The sequence below is a fragment of the Grampus griseus genome, assembly GCF_964374135.1.
Source record: "Grampus griseus genome assembly, chromosome: 6".
Lineage (NCBI taxonomy): Eukaryota > Metazoa > Chordata > Mammalia > Artiodactyla > Delphinidae > Grampus > Grampus griseus.
Genome location: NC_139000.1, coordinates 43,123,971 through 43,144,380, shown reverse-complemented (window position 1 = coordinate 43,144,380; position 20,410 = coordinate 43,123,971). Strand labels below are relative to the sequence as shown.

Genomic DNA, 20,410 nt, shown 5'->3' with positions numbered 1-20,410 from the left:
CTCATGGAGTTTCAGAGATAGGAGTAGTTCCTCCACATGTGGGCAGAGTGGATATACCTGGAAGTCTCCAGACAACAGGTAGCAGTTTTGGGGCTGGATCTTGTGGATAGGCTGGGGAAGGAGTGAGGACAGATTACATCTGAGCTCCCTTGTTCCCCTTCTCCCTTCTTTGTCCCCAGCCCCCATGCCCACTATCAAGACTCATTCTGATTTCTACTCTATGAGTCAGAATCTTCTTGGCACTTGTCAGGGGCACCATTCGGCCTGATCCCTGCCCTCAAAGGGCCACTGCCTAGGAAGGAAGGGGATGACTGGAAGAAAAAGTCACCATCCTCTTTACATCCCACTCCATGAGGTCCACCTCAGTAGATCTAGAGGCTTGCAGCCCTGCGCTCTTGCTAACAATGGAAGTGTCGTCATAGAAACCATGGCCGGGCGTTGGGACCGTGACCTGGTGCTGACTAATCAGATGTGGATTTAGCTTTCTGAAAGTGCTCCTGCCACAGTTGAGTCTATCTTGTTCAGATGAGAGAGCTTCATGCTTTTGTCACCTTGCTTATATTAACTTATATCGAGGGCAGCAAGGCTGCAGATTCTCAGTCATGAGGAATGAAACGATACCCCATCACAGGGTGCGCCAATTCTTCACTAGGCTCCTCCTCAGAAGATTCTTATCTCCCTCAGCTTTCAAGCACTATGCCTTTCTTCCACATCTGCAGTTCTGTAATTGCCTCTCTTCTTTCCATCCTAGCAGGGTCAGTCCATTCTATTTCAGGCGGACTACCCCCTCTCCTCTTGCCTCCCATCTCTCCCACACCATCGCTAGTCTACTGCCAATCCAAACCCTCAACTCATAAAACACTGGCTTCCCACTGCCAACACATTTCATAGAAACTTCTTTGACCCTCAGGGCTTTCCACCATTTAGATCAATCCACCACTAGCATCCCCCAATGCTCTACCTTTCAGACAACATGAGCTTCTAGTTTCCCAAGTCTTGTTGACAGTTCTCTTCCCTCTCTTGGTGTATATTCCCTTCTGCTGAAATATTCCTTCCTCCAACTACTGAATCCACCTCATCCATGAATCCTGTATTTACTTCTCTACAATAAAGGAGGAGCAAGGCTCTCCCAACTTGGAGGTCCCAGAGCCCCTCAGTTCCACCTCTTATGGAATTCACTTTACTCCGCCTTTTGCAAGCCATTTGTTTTGCCTTTGTATCACATGCAGTCTTTAGGGGTAGATAGCATCTTGTTCATAATAAATGCACAAGCTCTGAGAATACAGTCCAGTTCCATTTCCCCCAAATTTCTAAGGGTCGTAAAGGGATTAGGAAATGCTACCTTACCCTTAAAATAGAAGAGTAGTAGCGGTTTTTGTGTGTTTTTTTTTTTTAAGCTCTGAGAAATGTAAATGCATGGGCCAGGTTTTGCTAAGGGCTTTTCAAAGGCCTGGGGTGAAAGGAAATAGCATGAGATCAAGAGCTGGCCACCTGGGTTCTGATCCTGGCCCAGCCACTGACTGTGACCTTGAGTCAATCCCTCACTCTAACTGGAGCTCATTTGCTTGCTTATAAACTGAGGAAGCGAGTCAAAATGAATTCTACAATTTGTTTCGGCTTATCTTACCTTAGCAATTGAAACTCAGGATGCAAGAATAATACGGAGAATCACACAACTATCAAAACCCCAGGCAAATGGCTTAACAGAGCCTTCAAATGATCATGGTGTTCAGACAGGGGTATCCATTCCTGCCTCTTCTCCTGCAACCCTTTTGCACACCTATCCACCACTACCCCATGACTCCAGCCATTATTAATCCAGAAAAAAGCTGTACCCAAATGTTCTTTGTCAACTCTGATACAGACAGGATACCAGGGACAGAATGTCCTTCACTACTTTCCCCTCTGCCCCTTCTCATCCCTTCCCCTCTCCCCCAACTATCCCACTGACTAGAATGGATAAGGGATTGAGAACTCATCCCAAATTCAAATACTACTCTAGCAGGAAGTTGATTTGAGTAAAGCCACCGTCTGCAAAATCTTGGCATGTCAAAGCAATTCCAGGCTAGCAAAGAAGAAAAAAATAAGCTTTTATTTGCTGTAGGTGAACTCAAGCTTTCCTGTCATAACCTATATCGAGTACCTGAACCTATGTGCAAACCCCGCACTGTCTTCTAGCTTGCTAGAAAGTATGAAGTCTAAAGGTCAAAAAAGTATCATGATCCTTTATTTAATAAGAGATAAATCCTTCCCTGAGTACAAAGACATTCGAGAATGAAAAACCAAATGGAAATTCACTGGAAAGTACCAAAGAGAGCCCTAACCATTGGGAAAAAGTTAATTTGACTTCTCGTTAATAGGAAGGAGAATCTGGCTCATTACCCTTAAGCACCTATGAAGCTTTAGATCTTATTTAGGATATAAACGGTAACTTTGCATTACAAAGCGAAATCTCTTGGGGATGTTTAGGTGCTGCTGACTGTGCATGACAACAGCCAGTCTTGTTTATTTGTCTTTGAGTTGCAGAGCAAGGTCCGAGCCATTTTAAAGTACAGAGCTTTCACTAGCCTGCATAAGTATAATATATTGATAGAGGTACTCCCGGAAAGGCACTTTTTTTCTCCCAGATAATGTCTCTTTAAATTAACAGAAAGATCATGGATCATTTTTTTTTAATTACCAGGAAGTTTCATCTAATAATTCCAGTTTTTACGTTCTGTGAATATTACCAATTATGATTTTAAGAAGACTTTCATCAAATGAACATTTTGAAGTGGGCTCATTCGGTGGTAGCTTCTATTTTTCTCTCTAGGAGGGGGTCGGGGGACCATCTGGTGGGAAATGAGCCCAGAAGCTGTGCTCGAATAGCAGTTTACATAAGATCCGCAGCACATTAACAGTTCCTATGCAAGAAGGGGGGCAGTTTATAGAGATGATGTCCCCCCTCCCCCTTAAGTCACCATGACAGGTGATTTGCCATGACACTGATCTCAGGCAGAATCACACTTTAAATCACTCCTTCTAGATGGGAGTCTTGTTTTTTTTTGGTTTCCACAGAGGAATTCCATAACCTATGTATTTCTTGTTTGAAATTAACCAGGTGATAATTTTTTTCTAGTTTCTCACATAACTTAGTTTCTCAGTAAAATACTGATATTCTCTAAGTAGCGTATCCTGTCTCGATTTTGAAAAAGCAATAGAAAACAACATAAGCCCATTTTTGAGGATGACCTATTTCTGCAGCTTGGAATTTAGGGAAGGTTTAAAGGTTACAAGATTCATCAGAAAAAAAGAGAAATGTATGTTACTAGCTTCAATGACTATTAGCAATAACATAAAAAATAAAAATGCCACTGTACCAGGGCCACTCTGCTTGTCAAATAATCCAAACAGACATTTCAATACCCATCAGACGAGAGTCCTAAACGGTTTCCCAACTGTCATTTTTTTTGATTTTCTATCTCCATTTTCATCATAGACATAAAGGAATAAAAAATGTTTATAGCCGTGCAGAATCTGTTTAACTAATTACCTGGTCACCAAGGGAGGGGCAGGAGATAGCTTACAGGACCACAAGCCCTTCCAGTAAGAGATGATACAGAGTGAAATGCAGCTGCCAGCTGTCACTTGCGAGGGGCTGGGCAGAGCTCTGCATCCTGTCACCCCCTTCCCTCTCCCCCTCCAACTTCCCAGCTGCAATAGCCCAGTCTGTGAAAGCAACACCCTCCATTGCAATCCGACCTCCCACAGCCCATCCTCCTAAAGCCGCACCGGGACCCACCTACCTTCTGAGGACAGAGCAGGCTGGAGAGTGAGAAGAATGCTTGGTTACTGCCCTCAGCATCCCCTGTCTGGAGCACTTAACTGGAAATACGGAGTCGCCTCCATTTTCTGGTCACGTGATCACGGGCACATCTAAATAAGGACGATCACCTGCCTCTCAGATCTCCCAGTGAGCCCATCACCACTGCTGCTCTGCTCCAGCTGGGGGATGGAGCTGGGGCTGTGAAGAGTTTCTTTTGGGGAATATAAAATACTCTTTCACGCAGGTTGTGGAGTCTGAAATGCCCCTTGATTTTTGTGTCTGCTCAGGAAAACTGCTGTCACTCCTGTTCCTGAGTGAGACTGGATGTGAATGGGCTCAAAGCACAGATTGGAAGGAATTTAGTTCCCCTGAAACCTCTTTTTTAAAAAATCCTGCAGCTTCACGGCACACCCAGTGAGATGGTGGTGTAATTATTTTCATTTCATAGACAGTGGTTAAAACCCTAATAAAAATGGACTATGGAAGCATAGCAAGATAAATAAAGAAGTCCAGTTGGAGATTCTAGAGAAAGTTAGGATGTTTGCCCAAGATCCACACAGCTTTGACTATTGAGAAATAAAGCCATGTGACCAGTAAGCATTCAGGCTCTGGAGTCACAAGGCCTGAGTTTGAATCTAACTTCCGCTACTTATTAGCAAGTTTGGACCAGTTACTAAACTGCCTGGTACCTCAGACTGCTGACTCACCAATGGACAATACTAACAATGTTACTTTAAAGCAAGATAACTTAGAGATTTTAGAGAGACTGGGTTAAAATAACTCACCATAAAGGTTAGCTACTATTATTAATTCTAAAAATGCCAACAGAAATATTTGATGGAGTTAAGTCAAATGAAATGTGAATGAAAAGCTTACATACTAGAAAAGCGTACATTGATTAGTTTGATCTTCAAAGGAAAAGAATACGTTATCAGACAAATCAAACAAAGACTTCTGATCATGATCAGGCAAAATGTCAATGTGAAAAGTAACTACAGGCACCATCCTCAGAACTAGGTTGTTAGAAATCCCATATTATATGACCTTTTTCCTTTTTTGGCGGGGTAGTGGGTAGGTGGGTTGGGGAGGGCGCTATGGTGGAACAGGGGGATGTGGCAGTTTTCAGTAACCTCCGATTGAGCTAACTCCAAGAAAACAGGAAAGTGAATTACTCAGCAGAGAACCTGGCCACGGTAAATACTTAAGAAATGTTAGCTCCTATTCTTAAAATGAAGGGCACGCCTCGTCTTCTCCATGGCTGTGGGGCTGGTGAGGGGGCAGTGGGGAAGGGAGAAGAGGAAAAAGTGAATTTTTCTCTCTCTACTTAAACTAAAAGCCTACAAAATTCTTCCAAATTATAAGCAGTTATGAAAATAATTTCTCATGTGCTTTCTATCGTTCAGCAATGGAGAATTGGGGGTGGGGCCATTAGGGGGTCATGACTTTTTCAGGGTTCAGCAAAAACTTAGTACCGTTCCTGAAGCCAAGATGAACCAGAAATCGGCAGGGGAAAATAGATGGCTTCAGAGCTGGTTGTACCCTGGGTGTCCAGGGTGAAGGTTAAACATGGGGTCTCTTCTTTGTGAAGTGTGGCTCATTAGGAGTTTCCCTCCTCAGGTGGAAAAAAGTAGCAGTTGGAGCTACAGAAATAGGAGTCACATGCTGTAGAACAGACACTGTAATTGAACCTACCCTTAGTATCTGCTTTAAAAGTCAACAGTTGAGAGAGAAAGTGATTTATTGTCATCAGGCCAATCGTAGAATACCTTCAAAACATTTAAGTAGCACTTCATTAAATGGGGAAATATGGGACATCTGTTAACACCAACGATCCTTCCTCTTGTCTTACAGGATGTTCTCTCAGACATGTTTTGTCAAGGCAAAATAGCTCAGCTCAGTGTCAGCTGGGCCCCTGAGGAAATATACTATCTTATTCATCCCACTGAAGCAGTTACAATGATTAAAAAAAAAAAAGAAGAATTCCTATTTAAATGCAATAAGTAGCATTCTGATTATTACATGGACGAAAAGGGCATGGTAGATGTCAGTCCAGGGGATTTTTATTCTGTGAGAGCCTAATACTTTCAAATGATCATTTAATGAATTGAAGTTCAAAAAAGCAAAAATAAAAAAAGTCTTTGAAGATTATGTATGGTCAAGTACTACTGGAGTTGATGATGTAACAGATGATTAAGTAAACAGAATAATTTTTTCTCTCTGGAGATTCAAACTGGTATAAGGCAATGGATAACAAAGGCAAAACAAAAAACAAAACAACCAAAACAACTGAACAGGCACACCTGTTTTTCTCCATGAGGCTGAGTGAAGTGGGTAACAGCACTCTAAGCAAAATGAAAGGCTATAAGAATCTTGGAAGCACTATAATGAAGAAGAAATGTACCAGAACACTAAAAATAGATAACTATGGTCTCAAATTTCAAAAGAAGGGGAAAGATGGATTTTGCAACATTAGAAAATATGCATATTCCTGTTATGAACTGAATGTTTGTGCCCTCCCCTCAATTCATCAGTTGAGCCTCTCCCTGTGTGATGGTTCATCAGTTGAGCCTCTCCCTGTGTGAGGTGGGGGCCTTTGGGAAGTAATTAGGATTAGGTGAGGTGAGGAGGGTGAGGCACTCATGAGTGGAATTAGTGCCCTTATAAAAAAACCCAGAGAGCTCTCTCATTCTTTCTATTATTCGAGGATACAGTGAGAAGTTGGAAGCCTGAAACCTGGAAGAGGGCTCTAACCAGAATCCAACCATGCTGGCACCCTGATTTTGAATTTCCAACCTCCAGGACTTTGAGAAATAAATTTGTACTGTTTGTAAGCCACCCAATCAATCTATGGTAATCTGTTATAGTAGCCTGAACTAAATCACTACCAAGCTAAATCTAGCACATCTCCCTCGGAAAAGGAAGAGTAAACACCAGTAATTATTTTTATTAAAAGCCAATTATGTTGGACGAACTTGACTTTCTTTTCCATTCCTTCAATCAGGTGTATTTATGAGGTGCCTCAACATGTGGCAAGGGTTGCTCTAAGCACTAGGGGTACAGCAGTGAACAAGACAAACCAAATGTCTGCTTTCCTGGAGGGTCCATTCTCATGTGTGGAGACACACACGACAAAATCAATTAAACAGATAAACAGATCTTTTCAGACAGAAAAAAAGAAAAAAAAGTGGTAGGAAGAAAATGAAGCAGGGCTATGGGATGGAGCACAGTTCTCAGCCTTGGCACTGTTGGCCCTTGGGGCTGGATAATCCTGTGTCCCGCGGGGCGCTCTTGTGATTGTTGGATGTGTAGCAGCATTTGTGACCTCTACCCATAGATGGCAGTAGCATCACCTGAGTTGTGGCAATCAAAAATGTCTCCAGGTATTGCTAGACGTTCCCTAGGTGGGAGGGGCAAACTAGAATAACTAGTTCTTGAAACTAGTTATTGAAAACTAGAATAACTTGGTGGTACAGTTATTGCTACTGTAGATGGAGCAGTTAGAGGAGGTCTCTCTGGGGAACCCCAAACCATGAGAATAAGCCAGCCATGTCAGGAGAGTTCTAGACAGAGAGTTACAGCTGGCAGTAAATCACTAAATTGGAAGAGTCTGGCGGGCAAGACTGAGGGCTGGTAGAGAGAGTGGTCTTGGTGATCACAGACGTAAGCAGCAACTGGGGGACACAGGGCCTTACAGACTATAGTTAAGAATAAGAATTTTATTGCAAAATAAATGAGAAGACACTGGAGGGTTTTAAAAAGATAGGTAGCAAAAGAATGATATTCTCATTTGAAAGACTCACTCAAGCCAGTGAATGGAGAATGGACTGTAGGACCAGGTTGGCAGGATGGAGACAGGAGTCTGGTTGAAAGACCCAAATAGGCTGCCCAGGGCAGGGCTGCCACATAAGGTTGGGTGGATTGTGTGTGTACTGGGTTGATGGTTTATAGATAGGAAACTGGGGCTCAGGTAAGTAGTTATACTCAGCTGGTTACATTATAATAAAGTTGAGAAGGAGGCCACCTCCAATATGGTTAGATGAAAGATCCAGGTCTGACAAACAATTCCAGTCTCCAATTTCCCTCTTGCCCTGGAATTGGAAGTTAGCAGTAGGGAAATGTATCATGGCACTCCATGAACTTGTAGTTCAGTTATGGACATGTTGGCAGAAGTAAATGGTGATTGGTGCTCAGTGGCAAAAACAGGGACCTCTGAGATAAACAGAAAGAACACGAAACATACGAACAAGAAGAAAGCCAGTATAGCAATATTAATATCAGGGAGAAAAAAGAGATGAAAGCAAAATTTAATAAAGTAGAAAACAAGCAAACAAAAACAAAAGGAAAAGATTAACGAAAGCAAATCTAGTTATTAGAAAAGACTAATAATATGAACCCATCTCTAGAAAGATTGAACAAGGAAAAAAGAGAGACGATACAAATAGATAATATTAGGGATAAAAGAATTATATAACTAACTACAGATATAGTAGAGATTGAAAACTAGTAAGAGAATATGAACAATTTTATTCCAAAACCTTTGAAAACTTTGACGAACAATTTTCTAGAGAAATATTAAATAGCAAAGTTGATGCAGAAAGAATTAGAAAACCTGAACAGACCAGTAATCATTAAGAAATCACATTACTAGTAAAATATCTATCCCCCAAATAAGGAATAGGCACAGACAATTCTACAAATATTACCTAATTCTCACGTATTAGAGAAACCCCCTGGCTTATACAAGTTATTCTAAAGAACAGAAGAAAAGGAAGACTCCTTAGTTTGTTTTATGGTGTCAGTACAACTTTGATTCCTAAACCAGACAAGAGCTTGTGTGATGAAGGAAAATCATAGGCCAGTGTCAATTAGGAAAATCTAAATTACTTCCCATGGTAGAGGGAAACTAAACACTGCACTGAAGTTTCTAAAATTCACCCATCTAAATGACTTCACCATCCCCCTTTCAATTTATATTTGACTTTAAGTTAAAACTTCAGTATAAATGCTGTTTAAGGTAGTCTGGGATATAAAGATGTGTAAGCCTCAAGTGGCTTACATCCAGATAGGTTAAGAGAGTCTCTAGTAAATATAACATGAGGCAGAATGTGAGGACGGCCACAAAAAGGTTCAAAGTACAATGAGATTCAGGAGATGGAGGGATTCCTTCTGTTTGATAAGACTGGAGAATGTTTTAGGAAGGAAGAGACATTTGGTCTGGGTCTTAAATGAAGAGTGGAATTTCAATATGCAGGAAACAAGATGGAGGAGCAAGGAATTAAAAGAGGTGCCAAGGGCCTCCCCTGGTGGCACAGTGGTTGAGAGTCCGCCTGCCGATGCAGGGGACACGGGTTCGTGCCCCGGTCCGGGAGGATCCTACATGCCGCGGAGCGGCTGGGCCCGTGAGCCATGGCCGCTGAGCCTGCGCGTCCGGAGCCTGTGCTCCGCAACGGGAGAGGCCACAACAGTGAGAGGCCCGCGTACCACAAAAAAAAAAAAAAAAAAAAAAAAAAGGTGCGAAGATAAGAGCAAAGAGGCAAGAAAAAAAAAGTCTCTTCAGGGCAAACGTGAACATTTCTATGACGAGGATATATGTGCTTATTTATACTTCCACTTTAAGACAAAGCTAGTAGATATATAAAAACCCACCACCACCATATGACTTAAAAATAGCTGGGAAAAAAAAAAGAGTGACAGGATCACAACACGAAATTAAGACTTAGAGTAATACAATAAAATACATATTCCAGAATTCTATACATTTGATACTAGTAAGTGATAAACTTGGCTGTGAAACATAAACTTCCAAGGAGTCAACTCAAAGGGATAAACATGATCAATTACATAAATGTTATTAAATAAAGTCACATTATTTAACTAATAGTCAAGATGGAGATTGGATTGGATTTGCTCATGAGAGCACAGATATTCTGATTAGAAAATCATGGTCTCAGTAATATCCTTGGCATAGAGATGAGTTTCACTGGGCTGACCTAACGTTTTCCATCAAGATAAGCCAATGACCTACAACAAAAACAAAACAGAATAAAGAAACTGTGTGGGATCCTCCGCAACTTGGTACAGGTACATAGTTCTCTGCTGCCTGGGCTTAATCCAGGGCACATTTTGGAACATGTAAAGGACCATTTGCATTACATATTTTTCACTCAATCTACCATAAATTCTGATTCTCAGTTGATTAACATTTCAGATAGTTTAAGGGGATGAATTAAAAATTTTACTCCCTGGAAGTTGGACAGCGCACGTAAATCAGTGGAGTTAGAACACACCCTCACACCATGCACAAAAATAAACTCAAAATGGCTTAAGAACTTAAAAATAAGACATGACACCATAAAACTCCTAGAGGAGAACATAGCAAAACGTTCTCTGACATAAATCGTACCAGTGTTTTCTTAGGTCAGTCTCCCAAGGCAATAGAAATAAAAGCAAAAATAAACAAATGGGACCTAACCAAACTTATAAGCTTTTGCACAGCAAAGGAAACCATAGACAAAATTGAAAGACAACCTACAGACTGGGAGAAAATATTTGCAAATGATATGCCTGACAAGGGCTTAACTTCCAAAATATACAAACAACTCATACAACTCAATAACAAAAAAACAAACAACCCAATCAGAAAATGGACAGAAGGCCTAAATAGATATTTCTCCAAAGACATACAGATGGTCAACAGGCACATGAAAAGATGCTCCACATTGCTAATTATCAGAGAAATGCAAATCAAAACTACAATGAGGTACCACCTCACACCAGTCAGAATGGCCATCATTAAAAAGTCTACAAATAACAAATGCCGTAAAGGATGTGGAGAAGAGGGAACCCTCCTACACTGTTGGTGGGAATGTAAGTTGGTGCAGCCACTGTGGAAAACAGTACAGAGGTTCCTCAGAAAACTAAAAATAGAGTTACTGTATGATCCAGCAGTACCATTCCTGAGCACGTATCTGGACAAAACTGTAATTCGAAAAGATACATGCACCCCTATGTTCATAGCAGCATTATTCACAATAGCCAAGACATGGAAACAACCTAAATGTCCATCGACAAATGAATGGATAAAGATGTACACATTGTACATATGTACAATGGAAGACTACTCAGCCATAAAAAGCAATGAAATAATGCTATTTACAGCAACATGGATGGACCTAGAGATTATCGTACTAAGTGAAATAAGTCAGAAAGAGAAAGACAAATACCATGTGATATCACTTATATGTGGAATCTAAAACATGACACAAATGAACTTATCTATGAAACAGAAATGGACTCACATATATAGAGAACAGACTTGCGGTTGCCAAGGGGGAGAGAGGGTGTGGGAGGGATCGATTTGGCGTTTGGGATTAGCAGATACAAACTATTATATAGAGAATGAATGAACAAGGCCCTACTGTATAGCACAGGGAACTATATTCAATATCCTGTGATAAACCATAATAGAAAAGAATATTTTTTAAAAAGAGCATGTGTATATATATATATATATATATATATGTATAACTGAATCACTTTGCTGTTCAGCAGAAATTAACATTGTAAATCAATTATACTTCAATAAAATAAATTAAAAACAAATTTACTCCCCAGCCATTACCTAGAACCAAACTCTCTTATGTTGACAATTTTAAAAAGCCACATCCTTTAACCAACAGTTAAAATGGAGGGAAGGTGACATTCTAATTTCCTCCATTGGTATAGCTTGGATTTCTACAAAGGGTGACCCAATCCTAGATTGCGTTTTTGACAGCCTTTGTCCTAAAGGAACTCTCATATGTATCTTGAAAACAGATTGGAGATCCTCCAATGCACTGGAGGAGTACTTAACTAATCCTGTATGTTTATATAACTCAGTCCACTTTTCAGAACCTGAGCTTCCATCACTCTCCAATTAAGCCAGCTGTGCTGCCTAACTTCTGTTTGCTTCCGCAGGTCCACTTTCCTACTTTTTCCATGTTGCTCTCCTCCCTGGGAGGCTCCCTCATCTCACCCTCTAAATTCCCCTTCATTTTAACCAATGAGGGCCCCTGGCGGGAGATCAGAGGAGGAAGGAAGGAGGTTTCCTTCCTGTGGGAAGGTCTCAGGCTGGCTATGTCCCTCAACAGTAGGTCACAGCTCCTTGTAGGATGGCCCTTTCTACCCAAAATTCTCATTCTGGGTTCTGGGAATCACCACCTCCCCTCACCCCGAGGCCTAGGAATAATAGCTGTTCTGTTACTGTTCCTGGGTTATCACACTATTCCTTGTGAGTTCCTCCCAAGTTGCCACCATCTTTGTAAACACTCCCTTTATTAAATATTTCTCCAATTACCCTTATTCGAATGTGTCAGCTCTTTCCTGCTGGGTCCCTGATACGCTAGTCCATCTTGCTTTCAAAAGCCATGACTTCTTATCTTCCTCAAATGCCATCAGTTTTCATAAAGGTCTTTTTTTTCTCACATCAGTTTTGACATTTTGCTATTCCAGCTGGAGAAGTACCTTGGATTTTTCCTCAAGCTAGAAGCCAACACAGTACAAAAGGGCTCCCCTGTGGGTGTTCCTCCTACAAGACAGCTGAGTTGTACCACCGCGTCTCGGCACTCCTGGCTTTTTCTCACTATAAAATTCCTCACCGCAAACAAGCACCATATCTATAGATATGCAGAAAACTTAAACGTACATTGAGAGGCCTGACTCCCTCGCCTGCCTCTGGCCTCTAGCCACTGGAGCTGGTCCCACACATCGCAGATGGAGAGCAGCTTACTGACGCCGCAGTAGCCGTCATGGACTTGCTGAGGTGGGAAATGCGTCATGGACTTGCTGAGGTGGGAAATGCGTGTTCAAGAGGGAAAAAGAATTCAGTAGGTCACATGACAGTATGAAAAGTCAGAGGTGGGTTCTGACTCAGTTATTCCCAAAATCTCTCTTTGGGAAACTTTGGCTATTAAACTTGAGGTACTTTTCCATGGGACAATGGGAGAATAGGAATAAACACATCAACCTACAGAAGTTCCAAAAAATTATCTAATTGGCAAGCACTGGGCTAGAAGAGAGAAGACTTCAGTTCAAGTCCCAACTTTACCACGATCTCATTTCTGGATGATATTAAACAGCTCACTTATTGAGTCAGTTTGTTCACCTATGAGACTGGCATAATAAAACTTGCCATGTCTATCTCAAATGGAAATTGGATGGACCCAAGAATATAACATATTAGTCTATCTACCAGCACTTACTGGAAGCCTGCTCTGGGAAGGGCTGGCCAGAGGCGCAGAGGCGGCTGGGGTGGGAGTGGGATGGGAGTGGGGAGAGACACCAAAATAGGCTCTTTTGGGAAAAAAAAAAAAAAAAAGATTTAAGTCCTGAATTAAAGTAACAATTTAAAAGGACTTTTGATGATACTTAATTATCAGCACGTAGTCACCAAATATAATGCACCAGATGATAAAATATAATTACGAAAGTAAATGAACGCAGAGTGAGTGCCAAGTTTGGTCTTCCAGGTTTGGTTCAGGGCAAAGCCAGAAAACAGTGAATAAACAAGGGAACACTGTCGTTTACAGAGTATCAGTTTACCTTGGAGAAAGGGCAAACGTTTGGAACTGGGATAGAGCCCATTCAAACAGCAAGACCGAGGGGGGGGGTAGTGTGTGCTCAAAGAGTGTGATTCTTCTGACAGCCCAAACATATCATTACCCGGCCTCGAGAGAAGGAGTCAAAAGATTCTCCCTTCACCCGTTTTTCATTTCCAGCATTCACATGGGTGTAAGACCCAACGTACTAACTCCTCAGCCGAAAGTCATAGACAGAAAAAGCTGATTGCAGAAGGTCTCATGAAAACACATAAAAGCATCTTCTAGTGGTGTCACTCGCAGGGAGAAAGACAAATTCTTTTCCACAGTCTTGTCAGACAGAAAAAAAAAGCCCAAAGTTACTAATTTTAAAAGAACAAAAGAATGCACAGAGATCACCGTGAGAAGCTTTTTGTGTTTCAATGTCATTTTTATTTTAGGGAGTACCAGATAACTCACCTCGCAGAAGTAGGAGACAATGGGATTGACATATACACACTACTATATATAAAATAGATAACTAATAAGGACCTACTGTATAGCACAAGGAACTCTACTCCATACCCTGTAATGGCCTATATGGGAAAAGAGTCTGAAAAAGAATGGATATATGTATAACTGACTCACTTTGCTGTACACCTGAAACTGACACAACATTGTAAATCAACTGTACTCCAATAAAAATTTTTTAAAAAGATATAGCTCCATAAGTATAAGGATTAGGTTACTTCTGAATACTCTGTTCCAAACGTACATGTGACAAGAGCTCCCCCTCCTTTCCATCCCTCTCCCTCCTTCCTCCCCCACTGCCCTCTGCTGCATGTATCTACAAAGGTTGGACAAGTATTGTCAATTTTCTTAGTCCTCTTGGAAATTATTTACTTCCATCACCCTGTACAGCTATATCCTTGCCCCACACCTACAGAAAGCCAATATATTTGTATAGCAATGTATTTATACAATTCCGATGGTGAGTTTACAAACGTTAATGGTTCCATGCTCTCTTAGCATGTAGTTCAGGCTTCTGCATATAACCTCTGATAATGTTATGTGGCAACTTGGCTAGGCTATGATGCCCAGTTATTTGGTTAAACACCAGTCTAGATGTTGCTGTGAAAGTATTTTTTAGATGTGATTAACACCGAAATCAGAAGACTTTGAGAAAAGCAGATTACCCTCTGGAATGTGGGTGGGCCTCGTCCAATCAGTTGAAGGCCTTAAGAGCAAAGTCTGAAAGTTTCCTGAAAAGAAAGGAACTCTCCTCAAACCTGCAACACAGAGACTCTGCCTAAGTTTCCAGCCTGCTGCCCTGCAGAATTCTGACTCAAAACTGCAACAACTCTTGCCTGAGTTTCTAGCCTGCTGGCCTGTCCTACAGAATTCAGACTTGCCAGCCTCAAACTGTGTGAGCCAATTCCAATTCCTTACAGGAATTTCCCCTCCCTCCCTCCCTTTTCTCTCTCTCAGACATACATATTTCTCCTATTGGTTCTGTTTCTCTGGAGAACACTGACTAAAACACAATGACCCTTTCTTCACATGACAGTCTTGCAACCATGCCTTCCTTAAAGTAAATACATACACGGTTCTTTGTTTTAAGAAAAGTCTGTGTGCTGCAGATGACTCTGTAGATGTTCTCTGTGACCACACAGGAAAGCTCAGGCATATGCATCACTGTATGGGGTATTGGCATGCAATCCTTAGCTGGCGGGTCTACAGCTGGAGGATGACCAAGCTGTTGGCAAAAGCCTCTGGGAAGATTGATCCTAGGGAACTAGAACACAGTGCTGAAGATCTCACGGGAGATTGTTTATCTCCCAGCACTCATAACAAGTTTTGTTAACAAGAGACAGTAGGTGAGGTACGATGAGAAAAGGTGTCTTTCTAATGCTCCCTCAGATTTTGAGAAATGGCTTAGTGCTCTCCAAAACAGTGTGGGAGCTGAGAGGAGGTGTGGCTGGCTGATGTGAGGGCAAGAAGCCATTTGTAGATGGTGTGTCATCTTGCATATACTATCAGCCTACTTTCATTTTTGAAGACCAGGTTTTAATTTTTTTTTTTCAGGACAGTCTTGATTTTGGTCCTACGATGAGATTATGCATCAGAAGATGTCTCCAGGTTTTTGGCCTGGAGAATATGGCTATCTTATTATCATAATGCTTCTGTGATCGCCTTCCTGTCTCCAGGATTTTCTTTATGTTACTCTCCTCAGTTAACTTGGCTGGCCTCTCACCCCCTTTCTCCACCTTTCCAGACTATGAGCTTCCTTTAATGCCTGTCTCAAATCGCAGTTCTCAGGACCGCAGTATGACTTTTGTGGACCTTAGTCACTTTTGCCTTCACGGGCTCCTTCTCTCACTCAAAACAAAACAAAACAAAACCCTAAAAATTTGCTTCACATCTGCATTGGTAGAAAGAAATGTAATCCACACCGGAATATAATCCACATAGGAATATAATCACTTTTTCTTTTAATTTTGAAAGAAATTCAAAGCTTCTCATGGGCCTTTTAAAATATCGTGGGCCCTGGGCACTCTGCCTCCTGATGCTGCTGGATGATAAGTCATCCTCGTTCCTCCTCCATAAAAGTATCCTATACAGATGCCTCTCTCTTAACTTATTAACATAGAGAGGCTCAAATTCAAATCCCAGCTTCTTCACTTTCTAACTATAAACCAGAGCAAGTGATTCAAACTTTCTGGACATCAGTTTCCTCTCTTGTGTAATTCTTACCTCATACAGTTGCCATGGTAACGTGAGACCCTGCATATAGAATGCTTAGTACCTGGTCCAGAGCAGATGTCCATTAACTGGTAGCTATTTACATTTAACCTGACATTGGTCATCCACTATCTTGATTTAACCATCACACTATTATCTACCTTTTCACTTATGTTTAACTCCTGTATTAAACTAAACTCCTAGAGGGATGGGACTAAGTTTTAGACCAGCGGTTTTCAAACTACTGTGCATCAGAATCCCCTGGAGGAAATGTTGAAACACAGATGGCTGGGTCCCACCCCGAGTTCTTGATTCGGGAGGTACGGGGTGGCGCAGGTAATACGCCTTTCTAGCAAGTATCCAGGTGACGATGAGGCCTGCTGGTTTTAGGGCCCCATTTAGAAAACTACTGTTTTAGATAACTCTGCACCCTCCCAAAATCTAGCACAGAGAAAAGCTTTCAAATACTTCAGAGTAAATTATTTAGGCAAAAGGTAACACAAAATCCAGCGGGAAAATCTGTCCCCTCCCCCAGCTGTGAGAAGATTTCCATTACTTCAGGGGCTGGGCAGAAAGAGATGAGCAAAGAAATCTCATTAAAAGAAAAGGGGCAGGCTTCCCTGGTGGCACAGTGGTTGAGAATCTGCCTGCTGATGCAGGGGACACGGGTTCGAGCCCTGGTTTGGGAGGATCCCATATGCCGTGGAGCAACTAGGCCCGTGAGCCACAACTACTGAGCCTGCGCGCCGCAACAAGAGAGGCTCGCGCACCGTGATGAAGAGTGGCCCCCGCTTGCCACAACTAGAGAAAGCCCTCGCACAGAAACGAAGACCCAACACAGCAAAAATAAATAAATAAATTACTAAACTCCTACCCCCAACGTCTTCTTTAAAAAAAAAGAAAAGAAAAGGGGCTAGTGGCACAATTGAACACTGTCATCTGTTGGGTTTCAGGGGCATGTGCAAAATGCAGACAAGAAGCCAAATAACAGCTCAGCCAACTCGAGGCTGCCTGTGTTCTGAGCTCAATCTATAACAGTGCCAGCAGGGCTGCTGGGATCCATCTGCTACTCTCTTTTTGATAACAGATCTGAGGTCCCTCTGGAAGGAAATAGCTTGACAGGAAGAAAGAAAGATTAGGCCAACTTAAAATGTCTGGATTTATGAAGCTGCACTTGAATGTGGCACAGCTTTTAACTCTTTACGGCACTTTGCTAAACGTCAATATACCCCTGCTATTCTTTCTGATTTCTCTGTCCCTTTCATGGAGACATGTGAATGCCAAAGCCCTCCTGGACACTTTCTATTTATACATAAATTAAGGTCGCAGGATTCAATAATGAAGGAAGCCTTGAGATCCTCCAGCCCAACGCACCGATTTTATGGACGAGGAAACTTAAGCCTAGGGTTAATCCTAAAATACGTAACTGGTAGTGGTAGAGCCAGGCTGGAATCCAGCTGCCTTGATTTGCAGTGGGTATGTAGTGTGTATAGTCCTTTATGCTCCTAAAATGAGTAGGAAAATGATATCCTAAATGTCCATCAACAGACGAATGGATAAAGAAGATGTGGTACATATAAACGATGGAATATTACTCAGCCATTAAAAAGAATGAAACAATACCGTTTGTAGCAACATGAACGGAACTAGGGATTACCATACTAAGTGAGGTAAGTCAGAGAGACAAATATCATATGATATTACTTGTATGTGAAATCTAAAAAAAATGATACAAATGAACTTATTTACAAAACAGAAACAGACTCACAGACTTCAAAAACAAACTTACAGTTACCAAAGGGGAAATGTCGAGGCGGGGAGGGGATAAATTAGGAGTTTTGGATTAACACATGCACACTACTATATATGAGATAGATAATCAACAAGGTCCTACTGTATAGCACAGGGAACTCTACTCAGTATTCTGTAATTACCAATATGGGGAAAGAATCTGAAAAAGAATGGATATATGAATAAATGAATCACTTTGCTGTACACCTGAAACTAACACAACATTGTAAATCAACTATACTCCAGGATAAAATAAAAATTAAATTTAAAAAAAGAGTAGGAGGGCTTCCCTGGTGGCGCAGTGGTTGAGAGTCCGCCTGCCGATGCAGGGGACATAGGTTCGTGCCCCGGTCCGGGAAGATCCCACATGCCGCGGAGCGGCTGTGCCCGTGAGCCATGGCCGCTGAGCCTGCGCGTCTGGAGCCTGTGCTCTGCAACGGGAGAGGCCACAACAGTGAGAGGCCCGCGTAACGCAAAAAAAAAAAAAAACCCACCAAAAACAACAACAACAACAAAAAAAACCGGAAAAAAAAGAGTAGGAAAAAGATATCTTTTCTCCACTATATTTTTGTTTTTTGCGGTACACAGGCCTCTCACTGTTGTGGCCTCTCCCGTTACGGAGCACAGGCTGCGGACGTGCAGGCTCAGTGGCCATGGCTCACGGGCCCAGCCGCTCCACGGCATGTGGGATCCTCCTGGACCGGGGCACGAACCCACGTCCCCTGCATCGGCAGGCGGACTCTCAACCACTGCGCCACCAGGGAAGCCCCTCCACTACATTTTAAGGAGGAAACATGATTTTCTCCTTTACTTAGGTTACTTTTCACAACATGCCCTTTTGTCCCTGGAAGCAGAAGGGCTTTATCAGAGCAACCGAAGAGAAATGAACCACCATAAACAGTTTTAGCAGGACCTGGAAACTTGAGGGCAGAGACAATGTCCATTGGTTACCCAGAAACTTGGCCAGAGCAGATTCTCAAAAACCGAATGGTGAGCGAACGAATGAATGAATTTCTGGTTTGACGGTTATTTGCCAATTTTTCAGTCAATTAAGGAATGAATGTTTCACATTAAGGTTTAAGCCTGCTGTGGATTCTCCTCGTTCTTTATTAGTAAGTTAGATGCTTACATGAAACCACAATCACCTTTTCCGTACGATAGGCAGTGTGTCTGCTGGAAAAGTACAGGCTTTGGAGGTGGAAACTTTTGAATCCCAGAGTGTTCACTCTGTTTACTTAATTCTAGGCAAGTTACAGAAACTTTCTGAGCCTCAACTCCCCTCCCCCAACCAGTATGTGTAAAATAAAGATAATACTACTACTTGAGGGTTTTTGTAAAGATTAAATAAGATAATGTGTGCAGACTGCCTTGCACTATGAGTAAATGTGTGTGTCCTCTCCCCTCCAGCACCAACTGCCTATTTAAGGGTAATATAGGTATGGAGTAGGTGAAGTAAGTGTAAGTATCAGGAGAGTAAGTATAAGACTTTGGATGGAAACTGAAGGGACTTTTTTGGCTGAAAAGGTACGCAAATCATCATCATCATCATCATTATGGTTACCCAGCAGCTGCTTTTAGGGATGATGTGCTTTGAAATAAATATAAGCAAAGCTCCTATCATCTAGGTATTCTTCACATTCCATAGTCCCTCACCATTTCCCCAGTTTCCAATAAAACAGTTTTCAGGAAAAAAAATAAACTGAGCTTTTTGCTTACCCTTTTGTTCTTGGTTTCCTTGTTCTGGGCTCAAGAAACTCTGTCTCCTCCTCCATTTCCGTGTCAGGGATTATGTTCTTCTGAGAAGACTGGGGGGAAAGCATTTCCCATTCACTGTCATGGGTGACAGCCTGCAACGTAACTGTATCGGGGCCAGTCCTGCCTTGGCTCATGCTTTTCCAGGATTGGCTGTCCGGGCCAGAGGCTTCCTCTAGTGCTGAAGATTCTAGAGGCTTCATCTCTCCCAGGATCTGCATTTGGGGGCCCTTACCCAAGCTGTGATCAGAGGCTGGCTCCACAGCCTTGCCAGACCATCCAGGCCCTGAGTCCCTAGTCTCCGATGATGCATCACCAACCTCACTACAGCCCAAGACCATCCAACTCTGGTCTTGCCTAGGGCTTTCAAAAGATGATCTCTTACCATCTTTGGAAGACATTCTCTCTGCAGAGAGATGAATGCTTTCATTTAAGGAAGCAGGGTGATGTGTGTCTGGGAAGCATGCTAACTGAGTTCCTGGCAGCCCCGTTTCTTCGGAATCTATGTGAAACTCTTCTAATTCCGACGTGATTTCTCTGGCCTCACAGGCCTCTGGCTCTGGGGGTGAATTTTCTTCGTGCTTTACAAGTATGTAATCCATGTGCAGTGCATGATGATCTTCATTCTTCTCAGGGTACCTTTCTCCCCCGTATTCTGATTTTATGTGCTCAGGCTCTTTGGTAGGAATTATGTTTTCTTCTTCCAACTCTAATATCCCCTTGCTGGTACCTAGAAGTGGAAGATGAAGGTGAGAAGGAGAGAACA

General features: G+C 42.1%; 1 protein-coding gene across 2 annotated transcripts in view; it reads right to left on the bottom strand.

Moving 5' to 3' along the window:
* Window positions 1–20,410, bottom strand: part of PRUNE2 (prune homolog 2 with BCH domain) — a 271,709-nt gene that overhangs the window by 70,938 nt on the left and 180,361 nt on the right. For both annotated transcript variants that reach the window (XM_082655958.1, XM_082655959.1), the window contains exon 9: window positions 19,609–20,374. In XM_082655958.1, the coding sequence (XP_082512084.1) occupies window positions 19,609–20,374 (766 nt within the window). The remainder of the gene's footprint in view (window positions 1–19,608; window positions 20,375–20,410) is intronic.